The sequence below is a fragment of the Rutilus rutilus genome (genome assembly GCF_951802725.1).
Source record: "Rutilus rutilus genome assembly, chromosome: 20".
Classification (NCBI taxonomy): domain Eukaryota; kingdom Metazoa; phylum Chordata; class Actinopteri; order Cypriniformes; family Leuciscidae; genus Rutilus; species Rutilus rutilus.
This window is the reverse complement of record NC_140225.1, coordinates 31593419-31617894: the sequence shown is the minus strand read 5'-3', so window position 1 is coordinate 31617894 and position 24476 is coordinate 31593419. Positions and strand designations below refer to the sequence as shown.

The 24476-nt window shown below is 39.7% G+C and overlaps 1 protein-coding gene across 3 annotated transcripts in view; it reads right to left on the bottom strand.

Annotated features, from left to right (window-relative positions):
- eml4 (EMAP like 4) overlaps positions 1–18975 on the bottom strand; it is a 100949-nt gene extending 81974 nt beyond the window's left edge. For 2 of the 3 annotated variants that reach the window (XM_084390945.1, XM_084390948.1), the window contains exon 1: positions 18600–18875. In XM_084390945.1, the coding sequence (XP_084247071.1) occupies positions 18600–18624 (25 nt within the window). In that variant the 5' untranslated portion in view covers positions 18625–18875. Of the gene's footprint in view, positions 1–18599 lie in introns of all 3 variants that reach the window. The other variant, XM_084390950.1, reaches the window with a different exon arrangement.
- Positions 18976–24476: the final 5501 nt, after the last annotated feature.

Below are 24476 nucleotides of genomic sequence, written 5' to 3'. Positions count from 1 at the left end.
CATCGCTGTCAGACACACACACACACACACACACACACACACACACACACACGTTTATGAGGAGCGTAAAATCTGCAGTGTCACAGCGCTGGGCTGGCTGACCTCAGAGAGCAAATGTCCTCACAACCCCAATCATGCAGAGATGTTGCAAAGCATCAACCAAGAGAAAGAGAGACATGATGGATTGGTGAGGATGCGTTCACTGTTCAATTCTGACTTAAAGTGCCCTTATTATGCTTTTTTGGGATTTTACCTTTCATGTAGTCTGTAATATAGCTGTTTGTGAATGTAAAAGGTCCTCAAAGGTCAAAGTGCAGATGAATGGCGTTATTGTCTCCTAAAAGAAAGAAGTGATTCTGAGCGGCCTGAAATGAGTCGGCAGTCTCACTTCCTGTTTGAACCTACACAGATCTGGTATCAATTTGCATAATTACAGCCTATAGTCTTCATTGGGTGCCCGTGAACAACGTCTACTTTGTCCCTCAAACACTGTAGATGCAGCTGAGAATGGAAGAGTTCAGTTCGTGTTGTTGAAAAGATGCTGTTTTCTGCACTGCAAAAGCAAATCCACTTCAAAAGGATGAGGACTTGCGCTATTTGTATTAATGAGTGCGTTAACAAGCATGTTCTTAACCCGATTACGCTTAATAAGTCGACAATGCACGTGATCATGTAAACGCATTACCCTGCTTTCTGTTGCCTTATCAAAGTGCACATGTGTGACGTCACAGGAACGCGTCCCTCCTGTGGATTTAAGCACATTTTGCAGTAAAATATACCACAAACTCTTTCTTGAAGTGCTCTCATCTCAAGAATTTGGTACAGTCAAAATGCTGCATCTTTAACTGCATGAGAAGATATATGAAGTTTCCCGCTGACATGATGCGATGCTCTTCTACAGTTTTTAATGCTTTATTTAACACCACAACCGACATAACAAATGAAAATACTATTAATATGAAAATACTAATAATATGAACGCATATTATTATGGTTTGACGTCACTACTGGGAAATAGACAGATTTATTAATAAAGTCTTGTAAATGCGGTTTACTTGTGTTGTCGAGTTATTGATTTGCGTGTAAACCTATTGTAAGAGACCTTAAAAACAAAAGTAGGAACCTCACATTAGGAGCACTTAAATGTTTATTTCCTTAAATCAGTTTTTTTGTGGTTTAAATCACTCAAGTCGACCTGTGCACTCCTATCTTGTGTGTTTACAGAGGAAGCTGTACTCAGTATTTTGTGTGTGCATCCGTTTGTGTGCGTAGGTGAGTGATTGTGGCCAGCGTGTGGTAAAGGTTAGAATTTCAGGAGAATAGCGTGAGTGGCGTCTGATGGCAGAAAATGACAGACGCTGCACATTTATGATTTATAGCTGACAAAATGGCTAAAAATAAGTAGCACTGCACAACATGGCAGAGAGAGACTGTACCTGTCACTTAAGGGGACCTCACTTTAAACACAGTACATTTATTTCCAAAATTGGTTTTTAAAGTCTCCTACAATAGGTTTACATGCATCCAAGTTAAAAAAAAAAACTTAAATTTCCTCATAACATACATTGCTGCATCACCTCTTTCGCACAATGTCTGAAACGGTTCGATAAAGGATTCAGTCTCTCTAAACTCCTCCTTACTAAGAGCCTACTCTGCTCTGATTGGTCAGATGGCCAAGTCTGTTGTTATTAGTCGACCACTTGCAGCAGAAACCAAACACTCATTACCATATCTTAATTTCAGCTCCGGCTCTTCGTCAGCATTGGATGACGCTGTGTTTATATGATGAACAGATTGAATTTAGGCTTTTATTCACATGTAAACATTCATCAACTCACACATCAGATATGGTAATTGGAAGCTCAGTCATGCTTGCTTGACGTTGATGAGGTTCATTCTGGTGTTACGCAGCACGTTTGAGCTTCCGCAAGAACCAATGAGGTTCATTCTTGTGTTACGCAGCACGTTTGAACTTCAGCAAGAACCAATGAGGTTCATTCACGTGTTACGCAGCACGTTTGAGCTTCCGCAAGAACCAATGAGGTTCATTCTCGTGTTACGCAGCACGTTTGAGCTTCAGCAAGAACTAATGAGGTTCATTCTCGTGTTACGCAGCACGTTTGAGCTTCTGCAAGAACCAATGAGGTTCATTCTTGTGTTACGCGGCACGTTTGAGCTTCCGCAAGAACCAATGAGGTTCATTCTGGTGTTACGCAGCACGTTTGAGCTTCTGCAAGAACCAATGAGGTTCATTCTGGTGTTACGCAGCACGTTTGAGCTTCTGCAAGAACCAATGAGGTTCATTCTTGTGTTACGCAGCACGTTTGAACTTCAGCAAGAACCAATGAGGTTCATTCTGGTGTTACGCAGCACGTTTGAGCTTCTGCAAGAACTAATGAGGTTCATTCTCGTGTTACGCAGCACGTTTGAGCTTCTGCAAGAACCAATGAGGTTCATTCTCGTGTTACGCAGCACGTTTGAGCTTCAGCAAGAACCAATGAGGTTCATTCTTGTGTTACGCAGCACGTTTGAACTTCAGCAAGAACCAATGAGGTTCATTCTCGTGTTACGCAGCACGTTTGAGCTTCCGCAAGAACCAATGAGGTTCATTCTTGTGTTACGCAGCACGTTTGAACTTCAGCAAGAACTAATGAGGTTCATTCTCGTGTTACGCGGCACGTTTGAGCTTCTGCAAGAACTAATGAGGTTCATTCTCGTGTTACGCAGCACGTTTGAGCTTCTGCAAGAACCAATGAGGTTCATTCTGGTGTTACGCAGCACGTTTGAGCTTCAGCAAGAACCAATGAGGTTCATTCTTGTGTTACGCAGCACGTTTGAACTTCAGCAAGAACCAATGAGGTTCATTCTCGTGTTACGCAGCACGTTTGAGCTTCCGCAAGAACCAATGAGGTTCATTCTCGTGTTACGCAGCACGTTTGAGCTTCTGCAAGAACCAATGAGGTTCATTCTCGTGTTACGCAGCACGTTTGAGCTTCCGCAAGAACCAATGAGGTTCATTCTCGTGTTACGCAGCACGTTTGAGCTTCCGCAAGAACCAATGAGGTTCATTCTCGTGTTACGCAGCACGTTTGAGCTTCTGCAAGAACTAATGAGGTTCATTCTCGTGTTACGCAGCACGTTTGAGCTTCTGCAAGAACCAATGAGGTTCATTCTTGTGTTACGCAGCACGTTTGAGCTTCAGCAAGAACCAATGAGGTTCATTCTTGTGTTACGCAGCACGTTTGAACTTCAGCAAGAACCAATGAGGTTCATTCTCGTGTTACGCAGCACGTTTGAGCTTCCGCAAGAACCAATGAGGTTCATTCTTGTGTTACGCAGCACGTTTGAACTTCAGCAAGAACCAATGAGGTTCATTCTCGTGTTACGCAGCACGTTTGAGCTTCCGCAAGAACCAATGAGGTTCATTCTCGTGTTACGCAGCACGTTTGAGCTTCAGCAAGAACTAATGAGGTTCATTCTCGTGTTACGCAGCACGTTTGAGCTTCTGCAAGAACCAATGAGGTTCATTCTTGTGTTACGCGGCACGTTTGAGCTTCCGCAAGAACCAATGAGGTTCATTCTGGTGTTACGCAGCACGTTTGAGCTTCTGCAAGAACCAATGAGGTTCATTCTGGTGTTACGCAGCACGTTTGAGCTTCTGCAAGAACCAATGAGGTTCATTCTTGTGTTACGCAGCACGTTTGAACTTCAGCAAGAACCAATGAGGTTCATTCTGGTGTTACGCAGCACGTTTGAGCTTCTGCAAGAACTAATGAGGTTCATTCTCGTGTTACGCAGCACGTTTGAGCTTCTGCAAGAACCAATGAGGTTCATTCTCGTGTTACGCAGCACGTTTGAGCTTCTGCAAGAACCAATGAGGTTCATTCTCGTGTTACGCAGCACGTTTGAGCTTCAGCAAGAACCAATGAGGTTCATTCTCGTGTTACGCAGCACGTTTGAGCTTCTGCAAGAACCAATGAGGTTCATTCTCGTGTTACGCAGCACGTTTGAGCTTCAGCAAGAACCAATGAGGTTCATTCTCGTGTTACGCAGCACGTTTGAGCTTCTGCAAGAACCAATGAGGTTCATTCTTGTGTTACGCAGCACGTTTGAGCTTCCGCAAGAACCAATGAGGTTCATTCTTGTGTTACGCAGCACGTTTGAGCTTCAGCAAGAACCAATGAGGTTCATTCTCGTGTTACGCAGCACGTTTGAGCTTCAGCAAGAACCAATGAGGTTCATTCTCGTGTTACGCAGCACGTTTGAACTTCAGCAAGAACCAATGAGGTTCATTCTCGTGTTACGCAGCACGTTTGAGCTTCAGCAAGACCCAATGAGGTTCATTCTAGTGTGAAACACCACAACTTCTCCAATTAGCTAGGTTCGTCATCCATAACTCCATCAAGGTCAGTCGGGAACCTAGGAGTTGTGATTGATGATCAGTTGAACTTTACAGACCACATTGCTAGAACTGCCCGGTCCTGCAGATTTGCCTTCTACAACATTAGGAGGATCAGGCCGTTCCTATCAGAACATGCTACACAACTCCTTGTCCAAGCACTTGATCTATTCAGACTGGACTATTGTAATGCTCTCCTGGAATCAAACCTCTGCAACTGATCCAAAATTCTGCAGCTAGAGTGGTCTTTAACGAGCCGAAGAGAGCACACGTCATTCCTCTCCTCACAAAATTGCACTGGTTGCCAGTTGCCGCTTGCATCAAATTCAAGTCACTGACTTTTGCCTACAGAACAACTACTGGCTCTGCTCCCTTTTACCTAAACTCATTACTTCAGACTTACATGCCATCCAGAAACTTGCGCTCTGCAAGTGAACGCCATCTTGAGTCTTGTGGTGCCATCTCAAAGAGGCACTAAATCTCTTTCTCTGACCTTCTTCTGCTCTGTTCCCTGCTGGTGGAATGATCTGCCTTACTCAACCAGAGCGACTGAGTCCGTGTCCATTTTCAAGAAACGGCTGAAGACGCACCTTTTTCGGCAACACTTGATCCATTAAAGGGATAGTTCACTTTAAAATGAAAATTCTGTCATCATATACTCACCCTCATGTTGCTTCAATCCTTTACGAATTTCTTTCTTCTGCTGAACAAAAAGGAAGATATTTAGAAGAATATCAGTAACCAGACCGTTTCTGGTCCCATTGACTTCCATAGTATATATTTTTTCCTACTATGGAAGTCAATGGGACCAGAAACTGTCTGGTTACTGATATTCTTCTAAATATCTTCCTTTCTGTCCAGCAGAAGAAAGAAATTCATACAGGTTTGAAACAACATGAGGGTGAGTATATGATGACAGAATTTTCATTTTAAAGTGAACTATCCCTTTAATACTAACACTTTATCTTCTATTCTATATCTATTATCTTAAAAACAAAAACAAAACAAAAAACAGGTACTGCGTTAGATTAAACTGGGAAGGGTCATAGCACTTGCATATTGTTGTCCTATTGTTAGTTTAACTGTTTCTATTGTTCTCATTTGTAAGTCGCTTTGGATAAAAGCGTCTGCTTAATGAATACATGTAAATGTAAATATAAAATGCTTGAGCTTCAGCAAGAACCAATGAGGTTCATTCGCGTGTTACGCAGCACGTTTGAGCGCAAGAACCAATGAGGTTTGTTCTCGGGAATCAAGCAGGTTTGGTTGAGCTTTTGTTTATGTTCCCTGATCATGTTTACATGTGAATAAAGGCCTACATTCAATCTGTTCATTTAAAGCAATCGAGTCTCTTCAGAAAATTTGGACTAAACCGCTTAATTCATATGGATTAGTTTTACAATCTCTTTATAAACTTTCTGAAGCGTCAAAGTGGAAGCTGTGTAGCTGTCAATGAAGGGACAGGAATATCAAAAAGATCTTCAATTGTTTTCTGAAGATGAATGAAAGTCTTACGGGTTTGGAACGACATGAGGGTGAGTCAATGACAATGATTTTTGGGTGAACTAACCCACTAGTGAGCATTAGATACTTTATTTTAAAAAAATGACATGAAAAAACATGTGTACACAACGAGAAGAGAGACTGATCTATGAGCTATTGACTTTAGAAGGCAAACTAATTGAAAAGAGGCTGTGAGCAGATAAGCAGGCACATCTATAGCAGTACATCTGATACTGATCCAGCTCCTGCTGAGCACACACCTGTCTTCTGCGACACACAGACTCGGAATATATGAGTGTATGCGTAGATGCTTTTGTAGAGACAAACAACACAGTAAACAACTATAACTTTTGAAGCACTACTTGCCAAACTGGCTGTTTATCCTAACACACGTTTCAGTTTGCCTAATGGTTTATGGACCATTTATAGAGTCAAAACCACATCACACATGACCCAGATGGTTTTCTTCATGACCATGTGTATCTTGAACTCAATATGTCAGTCTAAAATCTTTGACTGGGTTCCATGAGAGGAGAAAGGGTGCCTGAAACCTCATCCAAGATCTGTGTCCAACCCAACCATTAGCTTAATCCATCTCGAACCACTTCAGGCAACATGCTGTCCTACTGTACATGTGGATTTAACTCCACCCTGAGATTACAACCCCATCACACACACACACACACACACACACACTCATGAGGGATGGCGGCACATCCTGATTAATCCTGATTAAGGTTACAGTACAGCCAACACAAAATCTGGCCCCTTCTGTTCATCAGCACTATCAGTGCAGCAGAGATAAACACATCTCAAATGAGTTGATTCAACTGATTCAATTCTCAATTTCATGGCGTCTTGTGGGGCTCCAGGGCCTGGACTAATAAAGCAGTCGAGCCTTGCGTGTTCAGTACACTTTCTATGCATGAGCTTACAGAATAGGTTTGTGTGATATCTTAAACATTCACAATGATTTTGATCACAATAACATAAAATAAAGGAATATAATAAATGTTGTGGATTTTAATGCATTTAGATAAGTGTGTTATGATACTAGTTTATCTAAGAAACAAAAACAGCCTTATATTTGTTAAGTTTGATTCATTTCTGTGAATCTGTTCAAAAACCATTATAATAATGCAATGCCAATGCCGTGGGTTTGATTCCCAGGGAAAGCAAGAACTGATAATAAATGTAAATGTGTACCTTGAAAAACAATGTAAGTCTCTTTGGATAAAAGGGTCTGCCAAATGCGTAAATGTAAATAATTGCATTTGCAATAATTTGTTAGTGTCATCACTCAAAAATGTTTACAGAAATATGAGGCATTATTCATGTGTTAAAATGTTTCAGTAAAAAAAAAATATATATATAAAAGGACAAATATGTTACACTGATGCACATACACTACTGTTCTTCAAAAGCATACTCCCATTTAGTAAGCATGCATTGAATTGGTCAAAAGTGATAAGAAAAAACAAAAATATACTTTTTGTACTTTTTATTCATCAGAAAAAGGGGGGGGGGGGTCACGAATTCCACAAAAACATTGATCAGCAACATTGATAACAATCAGAAATTTTTCTTGAGCATCAAATCATCATATTTGAATGATTTCTGAAGGATCATGTGACAACGAAGACTGGATTAATGATGCTGAAAATTCAACTCAGAATTTCAATCAGAATTTAATCACAGAAATAAATTACATTTGAACATATATTCACATGGAAAACAGTTATTTTTAATTGTATAATTACTATTTTTTGATCAAATAAATGCAGCCTTGGTGAGCAGAATAGATTTTTTTGAACTCCAGGCTTCTAAATCTGTGTAGAAAAACATGCATTCATTATTTTTAACTAGATTTTTGGCTGTATTTAGTTCAATACATTAAACATTGTGAATCTACTATTTAAGAAAGTGTGTTTGGTTGAAATGATGGTACCTATGGCTGAGCAAGTATATCAAACACATAAACCAAGATATTGTTTCATGCTTTTTCCTCAATATTCATTATATAATCAAGATATTATATATGAAGATACAAGCTATATTCATCAGCAGATCTGCCATTCATCAAGCTTCATCCATCCGTTGTGTCCACACTCTCACACACTATTTCTCCTCTCACTCCAGCTGAAATCTCAACCATTGTTACAAGGGAAGAAGGGAATGAAGAATGCACAAAGTTGGGAGGCAACATTCCAGCATCTGGAAGCGTTCGGGCACACGTGTGTCCCTTTCCGGATCTCTCCCTCCCTTTGCTCTGTCTCAGTCTCCAGCTTTCTCCTCTGCTTCCCTCCATCTTTTTTTCTTTCAAAGAAGGAATTTTGTAATCTGATCCTCAGCTAGTCTTTCCAAGTGCAACTCAGCAAACACATGTTAAGAAATGCCATGTGCGATCACAAACGCACAAAAACCACATCACAGGTCATTTACAGTCAAAACAATCAGATACTTCCAAAATAAACCCTCGCATAAAACCCAGTATGACACACTGCAAATGAACCGTGAGCGCTGCTGGAGACCTGTTCATCCCAAACCAACACAAGCAGGGTTTTCAACAATGATTTGGTCTTCACATCCCATTACCGCTTCCACGGAGGCTAAATTGTGTTTATTTGGTGGCATTAAAATGTATTTGCATCTGACCATTTTTTTTTGGGGGGGGGGGGTTCACAAACACTGAGGAAAAAAATAGCACAGAAAGACATACTGTAGTGTTTCCTTGAATCAGAAACTTAAGCCAGTGCACTGATGACCCAGATCTGAAAAAAAATGTCATTTAGAAGATGCTTTTGACTAAAAACATTGCAGTGTCCTTGTTTTGGATATCAAATCGTATCGCTGCATGTCTCTGAATCATGTAGTAGATTTTCCTAAATACTTTTTAATTTTACATTATATCACTGGAGCTAAAATGGTCCAATTTCCCTTTGTTAGCTTTCATTTAGCAAGTTAACAGCTTGGGCTTAGCGTAGCGCTAACTGATTTAGAAAATAATTAGCTTCATGTAGAACAAGATGTCATCATGCTAGCACTACGTTTCTGAGCATGTACTGAAGATGGGGGATTCTGCGACGATAGAATCTTTGGACAATAAAATGTGATTTTAAAAGTGATTTTCACAATAATTCTAGAGGGGAAAGTGTTGGTAACGCATCATATTATGAACAAATGAACAATTATGGGGCTATTCACACACCACACACTTTTGTGTGGTAGTGAAATGGGGGAAAAAAAAGGTCTAGAGATGTTTAGTTTTAGTTTAAGTTGAACAACTTTTGATTTGAGCGCTGTATTTTTTCGAATTCTGCATCATGTGTGAGATTTGCAAAAGTCGAACACGTCCGTCTAGTGCATGTTTACATAGAAAAACACTGCAAAAGCAGCGCAGTGGAATGAAAAAACTATGAATTACATATGAGCAAGATACAGTTAGTATACAACAGTGAAATGCTCACATTAAAGGAACACTCCGACTTTTTGGGACTTTAGCTTATTCACAGTATCCCCCAGAGTTAGATAAGTCCATACATACTTTTTTCATTTCTGTGCGTTCTGTAAGTGTTATTTGACGCACCCACCGCTAGCCTAGCTTAGCACAAAGACTGGATGTAAATGGATAATGGTAGCATATTAATCCCAATAAGTGACAAAATAATGCAAACATTTTCCTATTTACATGTTGTGATCTGTAGTCACAGCGTGTAAAAATAACAAGGCTATATGAGACAGAGACCATTTTTAATCGTATAAATACTGGGAACTATATTCTCACTAGGCGTAGGAGCACAGCTAACGTTACTTGGGGGGAGTGATTAGCGCAGCACACGAGACGCCCTGTTGATGGTTCCGTAAACAAAACAAACGTGACTAACTAGCTAGTAGCGAACGTGACTCGTGATCATGGCTGACTTTGAGGAATTGTCAGAGGAATTTTGGTATCAAACCAAGATCCAGAACCATATAGTTTTGAGCCAGAATACACAGACGAGGAGTTACAAACTTTGGAAGCTGTTCATTAGCAAGTTGAATGTTACAGTCCTGAGAGTTACATTTAGCGCCGCTCATTTGTTATTGAGCGATACAGTGTGTTCATGACAACACAATAATAACAATAAAGGGGATACACGGAGCCCCTATTCACGTAATAGTGTCACTACTAAGGTTACATTACAGCATGGCACTGTTACAGTATGGCTAATGTTAGTCATCTCAAAACATAACGGAACACTTACCGCAGCAACAGGTGATCCAATTTGTCCTGTCTTTATTATCGATGGGATGGCTGCATCCTTTAGCACACGTTTCATGGTCCGTGTGGCAACTTGCATTTTTTCAAAATAGTCGTCTATAGTAAAATGTTCAGAGCAAACGAAATACTTCTTGATGATGTTTACAGGTGTGTTTGTAGCCCTCGATTCATCAGGTCAGCGTTTTTGGTTGGAATTCTATGAAACATCATGGTATTACCTGGTCTCCCCTGTTTATTGTCGCAGCTCTTTACAATACAGCGAACACCCATGATTGTAAACTATAAATTTACTATCTAGTAATTACTGACTCTATTACTCCAACTCTGAGCGAACTCTCTGCTCCTCACCACAGGGCGTCTCGTGTGCTGCGCTAATCACTCCGCCCAAGTAACGTTAGCTGTGCTCCTACGCCTAGTGAGAATATAGTTCCCAGTATTTATACGATTAAAAATGGTCTCTGTCTCATATAGCCTTGTTATTTGGACACGCTGTGACTATACAGATCACAACATGTAAATAGGAAAATGTTTGCATTATTTTGTCACTTATTGGGATTAGTATGCTACCATTATCCATTTACATCCAGTCTTTGTGCTAAGCTAGGCTAGCGGTGGGTGCGTCAAATAACACTTACAGAACGCACAGAAATGAAAAGGGTATGTATGGACTTATCTAACTCTGGGGGATACTGTGAATAAGCAAAAGTCGGAGTGTTCCTTTAACATTAACTTCTCCATCTTTCCCAACTACAGTATCTCACAGGAGACGTCTTACAATGTTCACTTATATATGTCATTTTGTGTTTGCATAAAAACTTTGTTACATCACTGGACTAAACTATGCTGCATCGCACTAAATCACCAACTCGAATTGAAAACGAATGGCTTCTGGTTTCTTTTTCACTGCAAATCGCTTTAAGTGTGAACTACTCCACAATAGGTCATGGATGTTGTCAAAAGTATTGGTACTTTCCAGTACAGAATACAGAGTCAATTCGGTACCCAATGAGCACTGCAGCCAATCACAGACATGACTGATGAGCATGTGAACATAACGGCCAATCAGAGGCGTTTAAGATAGTCCGAATCCGATCGATAAGCCAGAGTTTGTTCAGCGGGAGCTTCTGCAACCTCGTGAATCAGAGAGTATAAAGACAATGTAGTAGACAGATTTTTTGATTATAACAGGAGTTTTCATTCAGTCAGTGAGACTGCACTGAAGCTTCAGTGATTATAAATGGAGTGGTCTTTTCTGGCTTTCTGTATATAACGCTTTCACAATTTAAATAAAAGTTAGATTTTTCATGCTGCTAAGTACACACTGCAAAGTTATGGGAGTTTCAACTAAATTAAAATGGACTGATTTTGGAAATTGCGAGGTTTGACATTAACAATAACAATAGCAACGGACAGGACAGGACAAAAAAATGTGCTGTCAAAATAGATCCATGCATGAAGTCTTAAAGTTTAAAAGCAATAGACCTGCCACTTGTTCTGATACCTGTAATGTGTTTCTTTGTTTTTCATTTTATTGCGAACTTTTCATGTGATCTTGTTAATGCAATGTTTACTTAAAGGGATACTTCACCTCTGGGAAGATGAATGTGTATTTAAAATAGGTCATTTAAGTAGAAGAAATGTGAAGAAATTTTTGAATTTGGAGCTTTCTAGACTGAGAAAAGCCAGAAAATGCATTTTTGTCTTATGTGGATGAAAGACAACAACTCCCAGAATGCACTTGCTTCGCTGCCTTAGGAGGCCACGCCTACCGGTAAGAGTGCGTAGTTGAAAACAACAAGGCTAGCCTACGTGATGAGTTTGCCAGTGATTTAGAGATGGGCCAAAATGTCCGGGATTCAGCTTTTGCGTTCGACAGTCGCCATTCATCATGTTTACTGTGGCGAGCAGGACGAGGCTGACGGCCGCGGGAGAACGGCGCGAGGCCGGTGGCGTCATTGCTGAGACGCGCCGGGTCTCGCATCTCTCACGGAGGAGCGGGAATTTTCTTAGCAATGGTAAAACGCACATCAACCGATCACTTGTTTAGCGTTCATGTAAACACTACATTCAGATTCACCAATCGGAATGAATTCAGTTAGATTGAAACAAAAGGTGCATGTGCATGTAAACAATGAATGGCGACCGCAGAACGCAAAAGCTGAATCCCGTACATTTTGAACGATCTCGCCCGTCGGACAAGTCCGGGAAAAGGAGGATGTTGTTGTTTACCCCTACTTACTCAGCTTTCTCCTACTATTCAGCTTTCTCCACAGAACAAGAGCCTACTAGCTTAGCTTCCAAAGAAAGACAGCTGACACTGTGTGTACATTCTGTGAATGAGATCCCTCCCTCTATGGGCGGGCTGAAAACATGCGGAACAACGCCATCTACTGGCTGTAGTCTTTAGCCTCTGACCAGAAAATCCTCCGATGACGCAAAATGACGATTTTTGCGTCATCGGAGGATTTTTTCCAGACAAAAAATACATAAATCTCTTGTCTCAGGGGGATATGAGGGTGGAAAGCACGGTAATTCGAAAATACTACAGGTTTTCTACTAATACAAAGCTTAATGCTAAATCCTGAAGTAACCCTTTAATGGAACAATATTTGAAGGCTACATGTTTTAATGTATCATTTACTTATAATTATTAATCGCATTAATAAATGAACTGATTTTGTTTTTTTTATATTTTTATTTTAAAGGTCCCATGACATGGATTATTTTATTATTTTATAATGTTTCCTGGGGTGCCCTTATAATGTTAGTATGTTTTTAAGATCAAAAATTGTAATAATTTACAAATAAAAGGCATATTTCCTAGCCTGATTTTAGCGCTCTGTTTGAAGGGGCGTGTCTGCTGTGAGACTTCAGTGTAAACGCCCACTGCTGTGATTGGCTGACATGCTTTCATATGAAATAGCTAGCATTAGTACATGTGGAACTCTCTCGAATACTTTTACTATTACAGCTATTATACGTTTTTACTATTACAGCTATCGGGATTAACGAATCGTGAGAAGTTTTTTAAGTTTTTAGATCTATTCCCATCACATAAAAGGTTGCAGTGATGATCATTGAGCAGATGACAGCCTGTTGATTGCGTGAATGAAGATCTTATCATTGCAATTACTTTACATTCATTTAATTACTTTCTTCAATGCTACTGTTAAATACACCTACTGTAGCTGAAAACAAAGCACTGTTTATTTAATTTGTATATTAAGTTGTGTATGTGTAATGTGTATCTTTGATCTTAATATTTAATAACAGAGAAAATAATGACAAATATTTTTTATCTTCGCCCCTGTCTGCCATTCTTTTTTATTTTATATTTTGTTACCTAAGGTTTTGTTTTTAAAATATGGACATTAGTTTGGCTGTAATGCTCAGTCACAAAAATAGTAAAACCAACATAAAAAAAGAATCGTGATAAAATCGTGAATCGTGATTTTCCTGAAAAAAAATGTGATATGATATTTTTGCCATATCGCCCACCCCTACCCACAATGTAATACCAAATTTTCTCCATTTTAATCAACAGTACATTTTTTGTTAACCTTTTAACATATGTCTTGGAGTATCGCAATAATATTGTCTCATGAGTTAAGTATCGTGATATGTATCGAATCGTGTCATGTGGGTATCTTTACCTTTTCCACTTTTATCCTCTATTAAAAGTGGATAAAGACTATTTATTGTCTTTTATCCACTCTGTGCCAGCCAGCGCCGTGGTGTGAAAAGCTGAAAACCCACTGGCGGCCCCACAGAGGCCTGGGATTGAGCAATGGAGGCGGGGAATGCACCTGGCGACGGGAGGAGAGGGGGCGGCTGCTATTTTTAAGTTGAGTTCGACAGTCGGGCGGTGAGTGGGTGCAGATCAAAACCTGGCGCCATCTCAGCACAGTGAACGCTTGAAGATGCATGAAGGCCTTTACCAGCCATGAGCTAGACCCTACACCTCCATAAGGCACACTGCTTCAGTCTTTTACACATCAACACAGCGCCACTAGAACACATGCACATGCCTTAAAAGGCAGCACACCGCTCACAGGCCAACCTACTGACCTTCACACATACCTCTACAGCACTGGCTCTCGACCCAAAACAGGTCTGTTCTGATCAGGTAGCGCGAAATACAATGAAAATTGCAAAAATAAAATAAAATCACGCAAGTCTGGGCCAAATGTTTAATGTCGACCGATTGATTGGTTTTGCCGATTAATCGGCACCGAATGCTGTAAACCTAATCCTCAAGTCAAGTGTAGTTAGGATATCAAAAATAAATAGGCCATCACCTTCTAAAATGTAGAAGATATTTGTCCTAGATAACAAAAACCGCTTAGCCTATGCAGTTAATAAATATATTTGAAATTATGAGTGCAATTTAATGGGTGATTTTTTTTGTGTGTGTGTTTTGGACAGTAAACTACTTTTAAAAATATTGAGCTACATAAAATCTTCTGAAGCAAAACCAGTTCAGAGACACTGATCTAAAACACAAAACAGTTTAAATACATGGGTCAATTACATGATATTAACTTTAATTTACACGCATTTAGCAGATGCAAATTTACTAAATTATTCAAAAATACACTAAAAATGCAATTTATATATACGACTTGAATACACCTTTTCTATTGTATGTTTTTAATTTCTGTGATGCCATTCATTTTGATAATTGTTTCTTAATATCAAACAAAAAAACTATATAAAGAAATAAACAAAGATATCAATTAAATATTTTGGTATCAACATTTGTTTCTTTTTTTTAATTAGCTTCACTGTTAATTAATAACATTTTAAAAATAAAATAAAATTGTAAAATAAATAAATATGCATTCGATGTCGAAGTCACCTTTGATTTATATAGCCTAGCGTTTTTTACAACACAGATAGTTTCAAAGCAACTTTAAAGAGATAACAGAAAAATAATGCAACAAAGTTTGTGTCCAGAAGAAAATAGCGTCACAGTCCAGCTTAAGTAAGTTCAGTGATGGTTCATTTTGTTGTTAAAAAAAAAAAAAAAGTGATTCATTTAGTTAATGATATATATATATATATATAGTTCTCCTCTGGCCAACGAACGAACGGTGTATGATTATGATTCAGTTCTCCTCTGGCCAACGAACGAACGAACGAACGGTGTATGATTATGATTCAGTTCTCCTCTGGCCAACGAACGAACGGTGTATGATTATGATTCAGTTCTCCTCTGGCCAACGAACGAACGGTGTATGATTATGATTCAGCATTATAGGTCAGAAGTCAGATTGGATTGGAACATTCAGAATATTATCCACTTATGAGGCCTTCACAGGGAGAACATGTTCATTTTCACTAAATTAAAAACCTTTATTGAAAACAGTTATCAACAACTTTTCCAAACCCAACATTAAAGTACATTTCTAAGAATCTGGACCATGAGTTTTAAAGTAGATTTTTAAGTGTCCTATTGTGACCCATATCACAGGTGTTATGAAAGGAACTCAGTCTACTTTCTGTACATGCACAGATCTTTCAAGTTTAGCTGTGCAGGTTTTTCTCTCTGTCGTCATGACCAAAACCACATTTTACATTGTAGAAAACCACATTTAGATCTTCCAAGAACCAAAAGGAGTCAAACGGGGACTGTACGTCATACAGAAGACTCTGAAAGAGTGGGTTGAACCTCTGCTGCTGTCATGTCTGACGCAGAGACGGAGGACAAGCGGGCGAGCAGAAGGCTTGTGTGCGGCTGATGTGCGGTCTGTGTCAGACGGATGTACCTGTGGTGCAAAACTGATACTAGAACTGGTTTAATACACGCTTAGTGCACGCTTAGATCAGGAAACCTTCCTCCCCGGGGCATTAGAGAAGCAGTTTCGGGGAAATCAAAGCAAGTCAGAAAAAAAAAAAAAAAGAGTAAGCCAAACCGGTTTAATTTACTATGTGACTGATAACTCAATTGAGTAATATATTAAATCTAGATGAAGTGGTTTAATAATTAAAAATGTGGTGACGGGGTTTGAAAACTAGAATCATTAATAAGGGTAGATAGGGGTTTTTGATGAAACAATGTTGGACAAACACACACACAGCAGTTCAGCAACAGTCACATCCAAAATTTCCAGCTATCGAGTCTCCTCAGAACATTCAACTCAGATTAGTTTTAAGATCTCTTATGAACTTTTTGAAGCGTCAACGTTGTAGTTCTGTAGATGTCAATGGAGGGGACAGAAATCTCTAAGATTTCATTCAAATATCTTCATTGTGTGTTCTGAAGATGAACCAAAGTCTTACGGGTTTGGAACAACATGAGGGTGAGTAATTACTGACAGAATTTTCATTTTTGGGTGAACTAACCCTAAACACTGTCATTTCATAACAGGTACGAAATAAAGTTTTCCATCATATACAGCTGTCACTTTTCTCTCTGTCGCTCACTGGTCTTGTCCTTTACATGGCATCCCTGCCAGACACTGCGACATCACCACGGTAACTCAGAGTAGGGCAGATTGAGTGCTCAGCCCTCCTCCGAGTGTAACCAAGCAACAGAATCAAGTTATATAATCAGCACAGCATTTCATCGATCAGCCGTTGTTATATGACTGGACGTTCAGAGCAAACTCCCACGCAGACTCACACTGTTGCATTAAAGAGAGATGCGGCAAGATCAGAAAACTATTTCAAACTATTTCAACTGATTGTTTTAAATAATAACTGGGATATTTATGTTATATTAAATGTCTGTCTTTGTTGTTGTGGTTTTTGCAGGTTGTATTTCTGACATAATTTATGTATTTATGTTTATGAACATATACATATATTTTATAAAAATTTAAGTTCTTTTTAGTTAAAAGCCATTTTAACTGTTAATTACCAGTGTTTGGGGAAAGTTACTTTTAAAATTAATGCATTACATTATTGCGCTACTCCCTAAAAAAGTAACTTATCAGAAAATAATACGTTAACTAAGATACTTTTGCGTAACTTTTTCTCAACTGGGCTGGGCTTGCTTTGTGTTTTAATAACAACAAAAAAACTCTTACTTCAGCAAATAAAAACTTAAACACAAATATGATGTTTATATAAAAGTCATTTTTGCATATTCGTATAGTTTAATTGGATCATAAATAAATGCATGCTCACATTCAGTCTAGATCTAAAATAACCATCATGTTTACACACAACGTCTCTGCACTCAACATGGGGATGAGAGAGCTGTCAGTCAATAAATGGGAAAACAAAGTAACTTGCGTTACTAAAAAGTAGCTCTGTTTTAATGGTTTTAAATTGAAAAGTAATGTGTTACTTTACTAGTTACCTGAAAAAAAGTAATCAGATTACGTTACTTGCATTACATGCAAGTTACGTTGCATTACTTAAGTACTTTTTTTATACTTTTTATATATATATATTATATATATATAATACATTTTTAAAGTGGTTTAAATACTATGCAGGTCTATTAAAATACTAAAACAAATATCTATCTAACAGAAAAGGCCTTGCAACATTTTATTACACCAATAGTTTGCTCCAGCACACATGAGTATCAATAAAGGCTGATCATGTCATTCTCTCTGTTAGGGCACATTCGATCCATTATGCAATGAAACCGGTCCCCTGTAGCCATGCTTCTGAAAGACCCCTTTACCTCCAGACAGACACTACAGCAGATCTGCACATTCCACACAAACCTCCTCGAGTGAAGCCTTCACAAACACAAGAAGTCCTGCAGACACTGACTGTTATCAGACCAAATAATATGACTGACCACCAGTGAACACCATTAAGCATAGTTCTAGTTCTCATTCTCATTCAGAAACACTTCCTTTCAAGAACTTTAAGAATATAGTTTAAAATGATCAGAATGTTCGCCATTGAAAATCTAACCGTCAATGTAATATTTGCATACTGGCTTGTTCTCCGTCCTTACATTTATTTGCATTTGCATGTTGATTTCAACTTGACTAGCCTTGTCTTATACTTATTATATAGCCTACATAAACACAACATCTTTGCCGCATTCTCTTAGACTGATTTAATTTACCTTGAACCAGAGCATTATCTGGAAGTATGACACTGTCATGTTGCTCCACTGCAAGTAAACACTGATATTTACCATCCATATGGAAATGCAAATCTAGTGTACAGCGTGAGCTGCAGTGTGTGAAGTAACCTATTGTGTTCAGAGCATTTTCCAATGGCATGTCACAGCAGGGTTTTAACAACGGAAATAAACAGCATTAGATACACGTCCGTCGCGAGGATCGTGGTATGAGTGTCTTGACACACTGTAGCGAATGCAGTGTCAGTGAAGTGTGTGTGTGTGTGTGTGTGTGTGTGGCTATAGCGCTGACACGAGTATACAGTGAACACACACACATTCCACACTTGTGTCTATACTCGCCATGTCTGCTGCAGAAGAAGCATCTATTAATACACACTCACCTAAACTACCGGCGAAACCGTCCATTTCTCGGGTAAATATCCAGGGAGATATTCCTGGAGCGACTGTGGGAATTCGTCCTCTATGTGAGAAGAAAGCCTCGAGCTCGTGTAATGTCACGTGGGCTCCTCTGATCCGCTTAAATGCAGTAATAAAGGGACGACCGGCTGGCGGCTGGTTCTCCGTCCGGGTAACGAGGCGCTTCTCTGGGGCAGTCGATCACGGAGGATCCCTGAGCTTGAGCTGCTCCACCACGGTCGGTTACTCCTCCTGCGGGCGGGCGAGGGAGGGAGTTTAAGGAGCGCTGGGCTTTCGCGTTTCCGACTCCGCCTGCTTTGGCACGGCGAGCTTCCCTTCAGACTGGCCGAGCCCGAGTGCGCCACAGTCTGACACTACGGAGCATCTCAATATGATAGCTCTAGTACTCAAGTGCACACTGCTGTAGCTACTCTACTTCAAACGTCATTTGTTTGTTTATGCATTTGTATATTTATTTTTTTGCTTGTCCCTCAAATAGTTCACATGCTGCTCCATGTCATTTACCCATGCATTTAAATCATAAACATAGGCCTACAAATCGAATGAGTGTTTTTGGACATGGAACCGTCATGATATCATGTTTTTGTACTGTATATATGGCAAGCCGTTTTGACTTTTATTCATTCCCAACAATTAAATTTTCACTAGTTAAAATGTGAATTCTTGATATCAACAATGACGTCATCACTCGCAGAAATACGAATTCTTGATATCAATAATTACATTTCTGTAATTGTATTTTCTCTAGTTAAGTGTCATCATAGGCTGCCATTCAAATTCAATTGTTGATATCAAGGATTGATTTCTTACCAGTTGAAAATGATTGAACTAGTAAGAAATCAATTCTGGATATCATCCATTGAATGTGAATGGCAGCTAGTGAACATACAATTATAGATATCAAGATTTACAGATTCAAGAATGATTGTTTTTACCAGTTTAAATGTAATTCTTGATATCAACAATTCACATTTTCACATTCTTTACTTGTGGAAATGTAATTACTGATATCAAAAATTGCCATTGTTAGTAGTAGAAATCTAACTAATATAAAGAATTAGTAGCCTATTTTAACAAGGGAAAATGTAATTGTTGATATCAAGAATTCATAGCAATTCAAAATGGCTTGCCATATATACATACCCTGAAAATACCACTGTATTCTTCTGAAGTACCCTGAAATACCAACACTTACAAACAATACTTTGGAGTACCATGTAAATAGTAAAACACAGGGTTGTATTTGAAAGTCCATGGAATCTAAAAGATTGAAAATCCCTGGTATACAGTATCCAGTCGTCATACTTAAAGTAAAGATTCCGTTGTGGAAATTGACTTGGGTAAAGTTAAGAAAAATGCATGAAAGCAATGACAGCCTAGCTGAGTGATTATGTTGTTAGGATAAGAGTTACGAGGATCGTTCACCCAAAAATTACTTCTTTTTTTTTTTTTCATTGCTCATCCTCATGTTGTTGAAAATCTGTTTAAATTTCATCTGCAGAACACAAATACATTTGGGGGTTAATCTTTTATACAAATATTTTTATTATATTCTTTTATATAGACATGTTTCATAAAATATGTTGAAATGGCATACTCGTGTCTTTTATTAACATAAAATGCTTTGTTTGCAAGAACTATAAGAGAATTATAATGTCATTACAAGAGAAACTGGTATAAATACCCAGCTAAACTTCTCAGGATTATAGACTATGACAAAAATACATGGCCAGTACAGTATTTAATTTATGTTAATGTATCTAGAGGTATTACTGTAGATATTTGGCAGCACAACCAAGCACAAAAACAAAGGAATATATACTTATATAAATATAAGATGTTTAATACCCCTCACAAAAAAAGTACTGTGACAGTACCATGGCATCAAATGGAAATTTCATGGTACATATAGCATGATACTGGAGTTCGTGATATTGTACTCTGGTTCATGTCCAAAACACCAAGGTACTTTTTGGTACTGTGTTATATGTGGCATGTATAATGTAAAGGGTGAAGGTGAGTCTATTTTTGGAAACACAATAAAAATGTATTCAGATTGTGATTCACGTAATGAATCATTGTCAGAACAGGTTTGACAGGTTTAACTGATCAAAAGATTCATTCGCAAACTGGATTTCGCCAAAACCGATCTGCAAACTTTTGTTGCTGTTATTTTTTGCAGGACAAAACTGCAGTGCGCACTTTTAATAAATAGAGCATTATCATCCGTTGGGGTGGACACTAATATAAGTTATCATTATTTATTACACGGCTCTGTGGAACACTTGATTCTGATTGGTCAATAGCGCCATCCAGCGGTATGCTGTTCCCAGATAACAACCGCTGAAAACAGATAACACTGGCTCATCCGGGTTACTGACGTCAGCAGGGCTATACGCATGTTAGGAACGTTTTTTCTTCGTCGAAGTTTTGCGTTTGGTGAGCTAATGAAATATTAAAACTCAGTCGAATCAATATTTTGTGAACAGTTATTTAATTATGCCATCCAGTATCGTGGACTCGCTCTCTCTTGTTTCATACAAACATTTTGTGACTATTGTTTTGTACACAGTTGGATTATGAGATACAAACAGGTATGATTTTAAAACGGTTTAATCTGAAATCAATCTTATCCCCATAATTATTTATGTGGTGAAATGCTGTGTATTAAGTGGTATGAATGACTGTATACCGTATCTCTTAAATGTCTGTTTAGTTTGAACTTGCCGTCCGCCGAAGCTTTGCTTTTAAAGACCTAATAGAATATTTCAATTCAGATCAATATTTCATGTCTAATTATTTACTTATGTGGCAAGTAGCCGTGTAATAAGCGGGATAATGTACATCCAGCCGGCGGTTCTCTCAGAATAAACCCCTTCAGGCTGATCAAGACCTCCGCTTGGCGTCAGGGTCCTCATCATCCTGTCAGGGGTTTATTTTGAGAGAACCAACGGCTGGATGTACATTATCCCTTACATAAATTATATTTATAGGTATCATTCTTGGTGTGAACGGACCTTAAAGGAGAACTCCGGTCAATTTTAACACTGAGCTCATTTTTTTATACATTTGGAGTGCTGTCAGTACAGAGAACAACGACAAAAATCGGGGTTGCCAACACAGTGTTATCCTCTTTTTAAAATTTGCACCCTGTTGACTTAAATGGGGCAAGTTTTAAACCTGCTTTTAGTCTCTTAACATCCTTGATGTGTCATTACAAGTGCACAGATCATGTGAGTGATTCCTTCGGAGTGACACGGGTGAATCTGACTGCACTAGATGTGAAAGATATTAATAAAAATGATGTTTATTCAGCACATACCTGTATTTTCTTCCTGTTTTCGGTTGAAGTCCACAGTAGTCGATTGTCGCGTGATCAACCTATGTGCGTGAACTCGACAATCGACTACTGTGGACTTCGACCGAAAACAGGATGTAAATACAGGTATGTGCGCTGGCTGAATACATTTACATTTTACATTTACATTTAGTCATTTAGCAGACGCTTTTATCCAAAGCGACTTACAAATCAGGACTAAATTAAGCGAGTCATCATGAAGAGGCAAAAAAAAAAAAAAAAAAACGCAAGAAGTGTTCAAAATACGAAGTTCAGGCATTATTCAGAGTAGCATAAGCATGATAAGTGGGGTTTTAAAGGGAAAGGTTTTTTTTTTTTTTTTTTTATCTTATTTTTTATTTATGAGTTTAGGTGCTCATGGAAGAGATGGGTTTTCAGCTGTTTTTTTAATGTTGTCAGGGATTCTGCATTCCGGATGAGGGTGGGGAGAATGTTCCACCAGCATGGAACTGTGAATGAGAATGATCTGGAAAGTGATTTTGTGGCTCTCTGTGATGGAACCACGAGACGTCGCTCGTTGATTGATCGTAGGCGTCTGGTAGGGATGTAGGCTCGTAGGAGTGAGTGAAAGTAGGAGGGAGCTGAGCCTGTGATAGATCTGTAAGCAAGCGTCAATGCCTTGAACTTGATGCGAGCAGCGAGAGGTAGCCAGTGCAGAGAGATTAACAGAGGAGTGACGTGGGCCCTCTTGGGCTCGTTGAAGACAAGACGAGCTGCAGCATTCTGGATCATCTGAAGAGGTTTGGTTGCACATGCTGGAAGTCCGGCCAGAAGAGCATTGCAGTAGTCAAGCCTAGAAATGACCAGGGCCTGGACGAGGAGTTGTGTTGCGTGCTCAGTTAGGAAAGGCCTGATCTTCCTGATGTTGTGCAGCGCAAACCTGCATGATCGAGCTGTCTTTGAAATGTGATCTGTGAAGGTCAGCTGGTCATCAAACGTTACTCCCAGATTTCTGACCGACCTTGATGGGGTGATTGATGATGAATCAAGCTGGATGGTGAAGTCGTGCTGTAGAGACGGATTGGCAGGGAGGACGAGCAGCTCAGTCTTTGCCAGGTTGAGCTGCAGGTGATGTTCCTTCATCCATGTGGAGATGTCTGCCAGACAGCTCGAGACCCGTGCAGCTACTGTGGGATCATCTGGTCGAAATGAGAGGAAGAGTTGTGTGTCATCAGCATAGCAGTGGTAGGAAAAACCGTGTGCCTGTATGATGTGTCCCAGTGATGTAGTGTAGATGGAGAAGAGGAGGGGACCAAGAACTGAACCCTGGGGAACCCCTGTGGTCAGTTGATGTGCTCTGGATACCTCGCCTCTCCATGCGACTTTGAAGGACCTACCTGTGAGATAGGATTCAAACCAGTCGAGTGAAGTTCCTGTGATGCCCAGTGATGAGAGGCTGGACATAAGGATCTGATGGTTCACGGTGTCGAAGGCAGCAGACAGATCCAGGAGAATGAGGAGTGAAGATTTGGAAGCAGCTTTTGCGATCCGTAGGGCTTCTGTGACCGACAGTAATGCAGTCTCAGTTGAATGCCCTTTCTTGAAGCCAGATTGGTTGACATCCAGCTGGTTGTTTAGAGACAAGAAGGATGTTACTTGGTTGAAAACAGCTCTTTCAAGTGTTTTTGCAATGAATGGTAGGAGAGAGATAGGTCTGTAATTCTCTACAAAAGATGTGTTTAGTGTTGGTTTTTTAAGCAGTGGAGTAACCCGAGCCTGCTTGAATGCTGTAGGGAAGGTGCCAGTATGGAGGGATGAGTTGATGATGTGTGTGAGTGCTGGTAGAAGTGTGGGAGAGATGGCTTGTAGAAGGTGTGAGGGGATGGGGTCTAGAGGGCAGGTGGTAGGGTGACTGGAGAGGAGAAGTGTAGATACTTCTTCCTCGGTTAGCGGAGAAAAGGAGGACAGAGGGGTATTGGCTGTGGAAGGGGTCGGTCTGGGTTCCTGTGTGTGTGGAGCTGAGAATTGACTGCTGATAGTTGTTGTTTTGTTGGTGAAGAAGTTCGCAAAATCGTCGGCAGTTAAGGAGGAGGAGGGTGGTGGTGGAGGTGGACAGAGGAGAGAGTTGAATGTCTTGAAGAGTAGTCGTGTGTTGGAGGAGCTGTTGATCTTGTTGTGGAAATATGAAGATTTTGCAGCATGAACATCAGCAGAAAAGGATGAGAGGAGAGATTTATACATACTCAGGTCAGATGAGTCTTTTGATTTGCGCCATTTCCTCTCTGCTGCCCTGAGTTTGGTCCGGTGTTCACGAAGAACCTCAGATAGCCAGGGGTTAGAAGGAGTAGCGCGTGCTGGCCTGGAGGAGAGAGGGCAGATTTTGTTTAGAGTAGAGGTTAGTGTGGAGCATAGGGTATCCGTTGCAGTATTCACATCCAGAGATGAGAATTGTGAGGGTGGGGGAAGAGAAGATGACACGGCAGAGGAAAGATGGGAGGGGGAAAGTGAGCGCAGGTTTCGCCTGAGGGTGACTGGTGGTGGG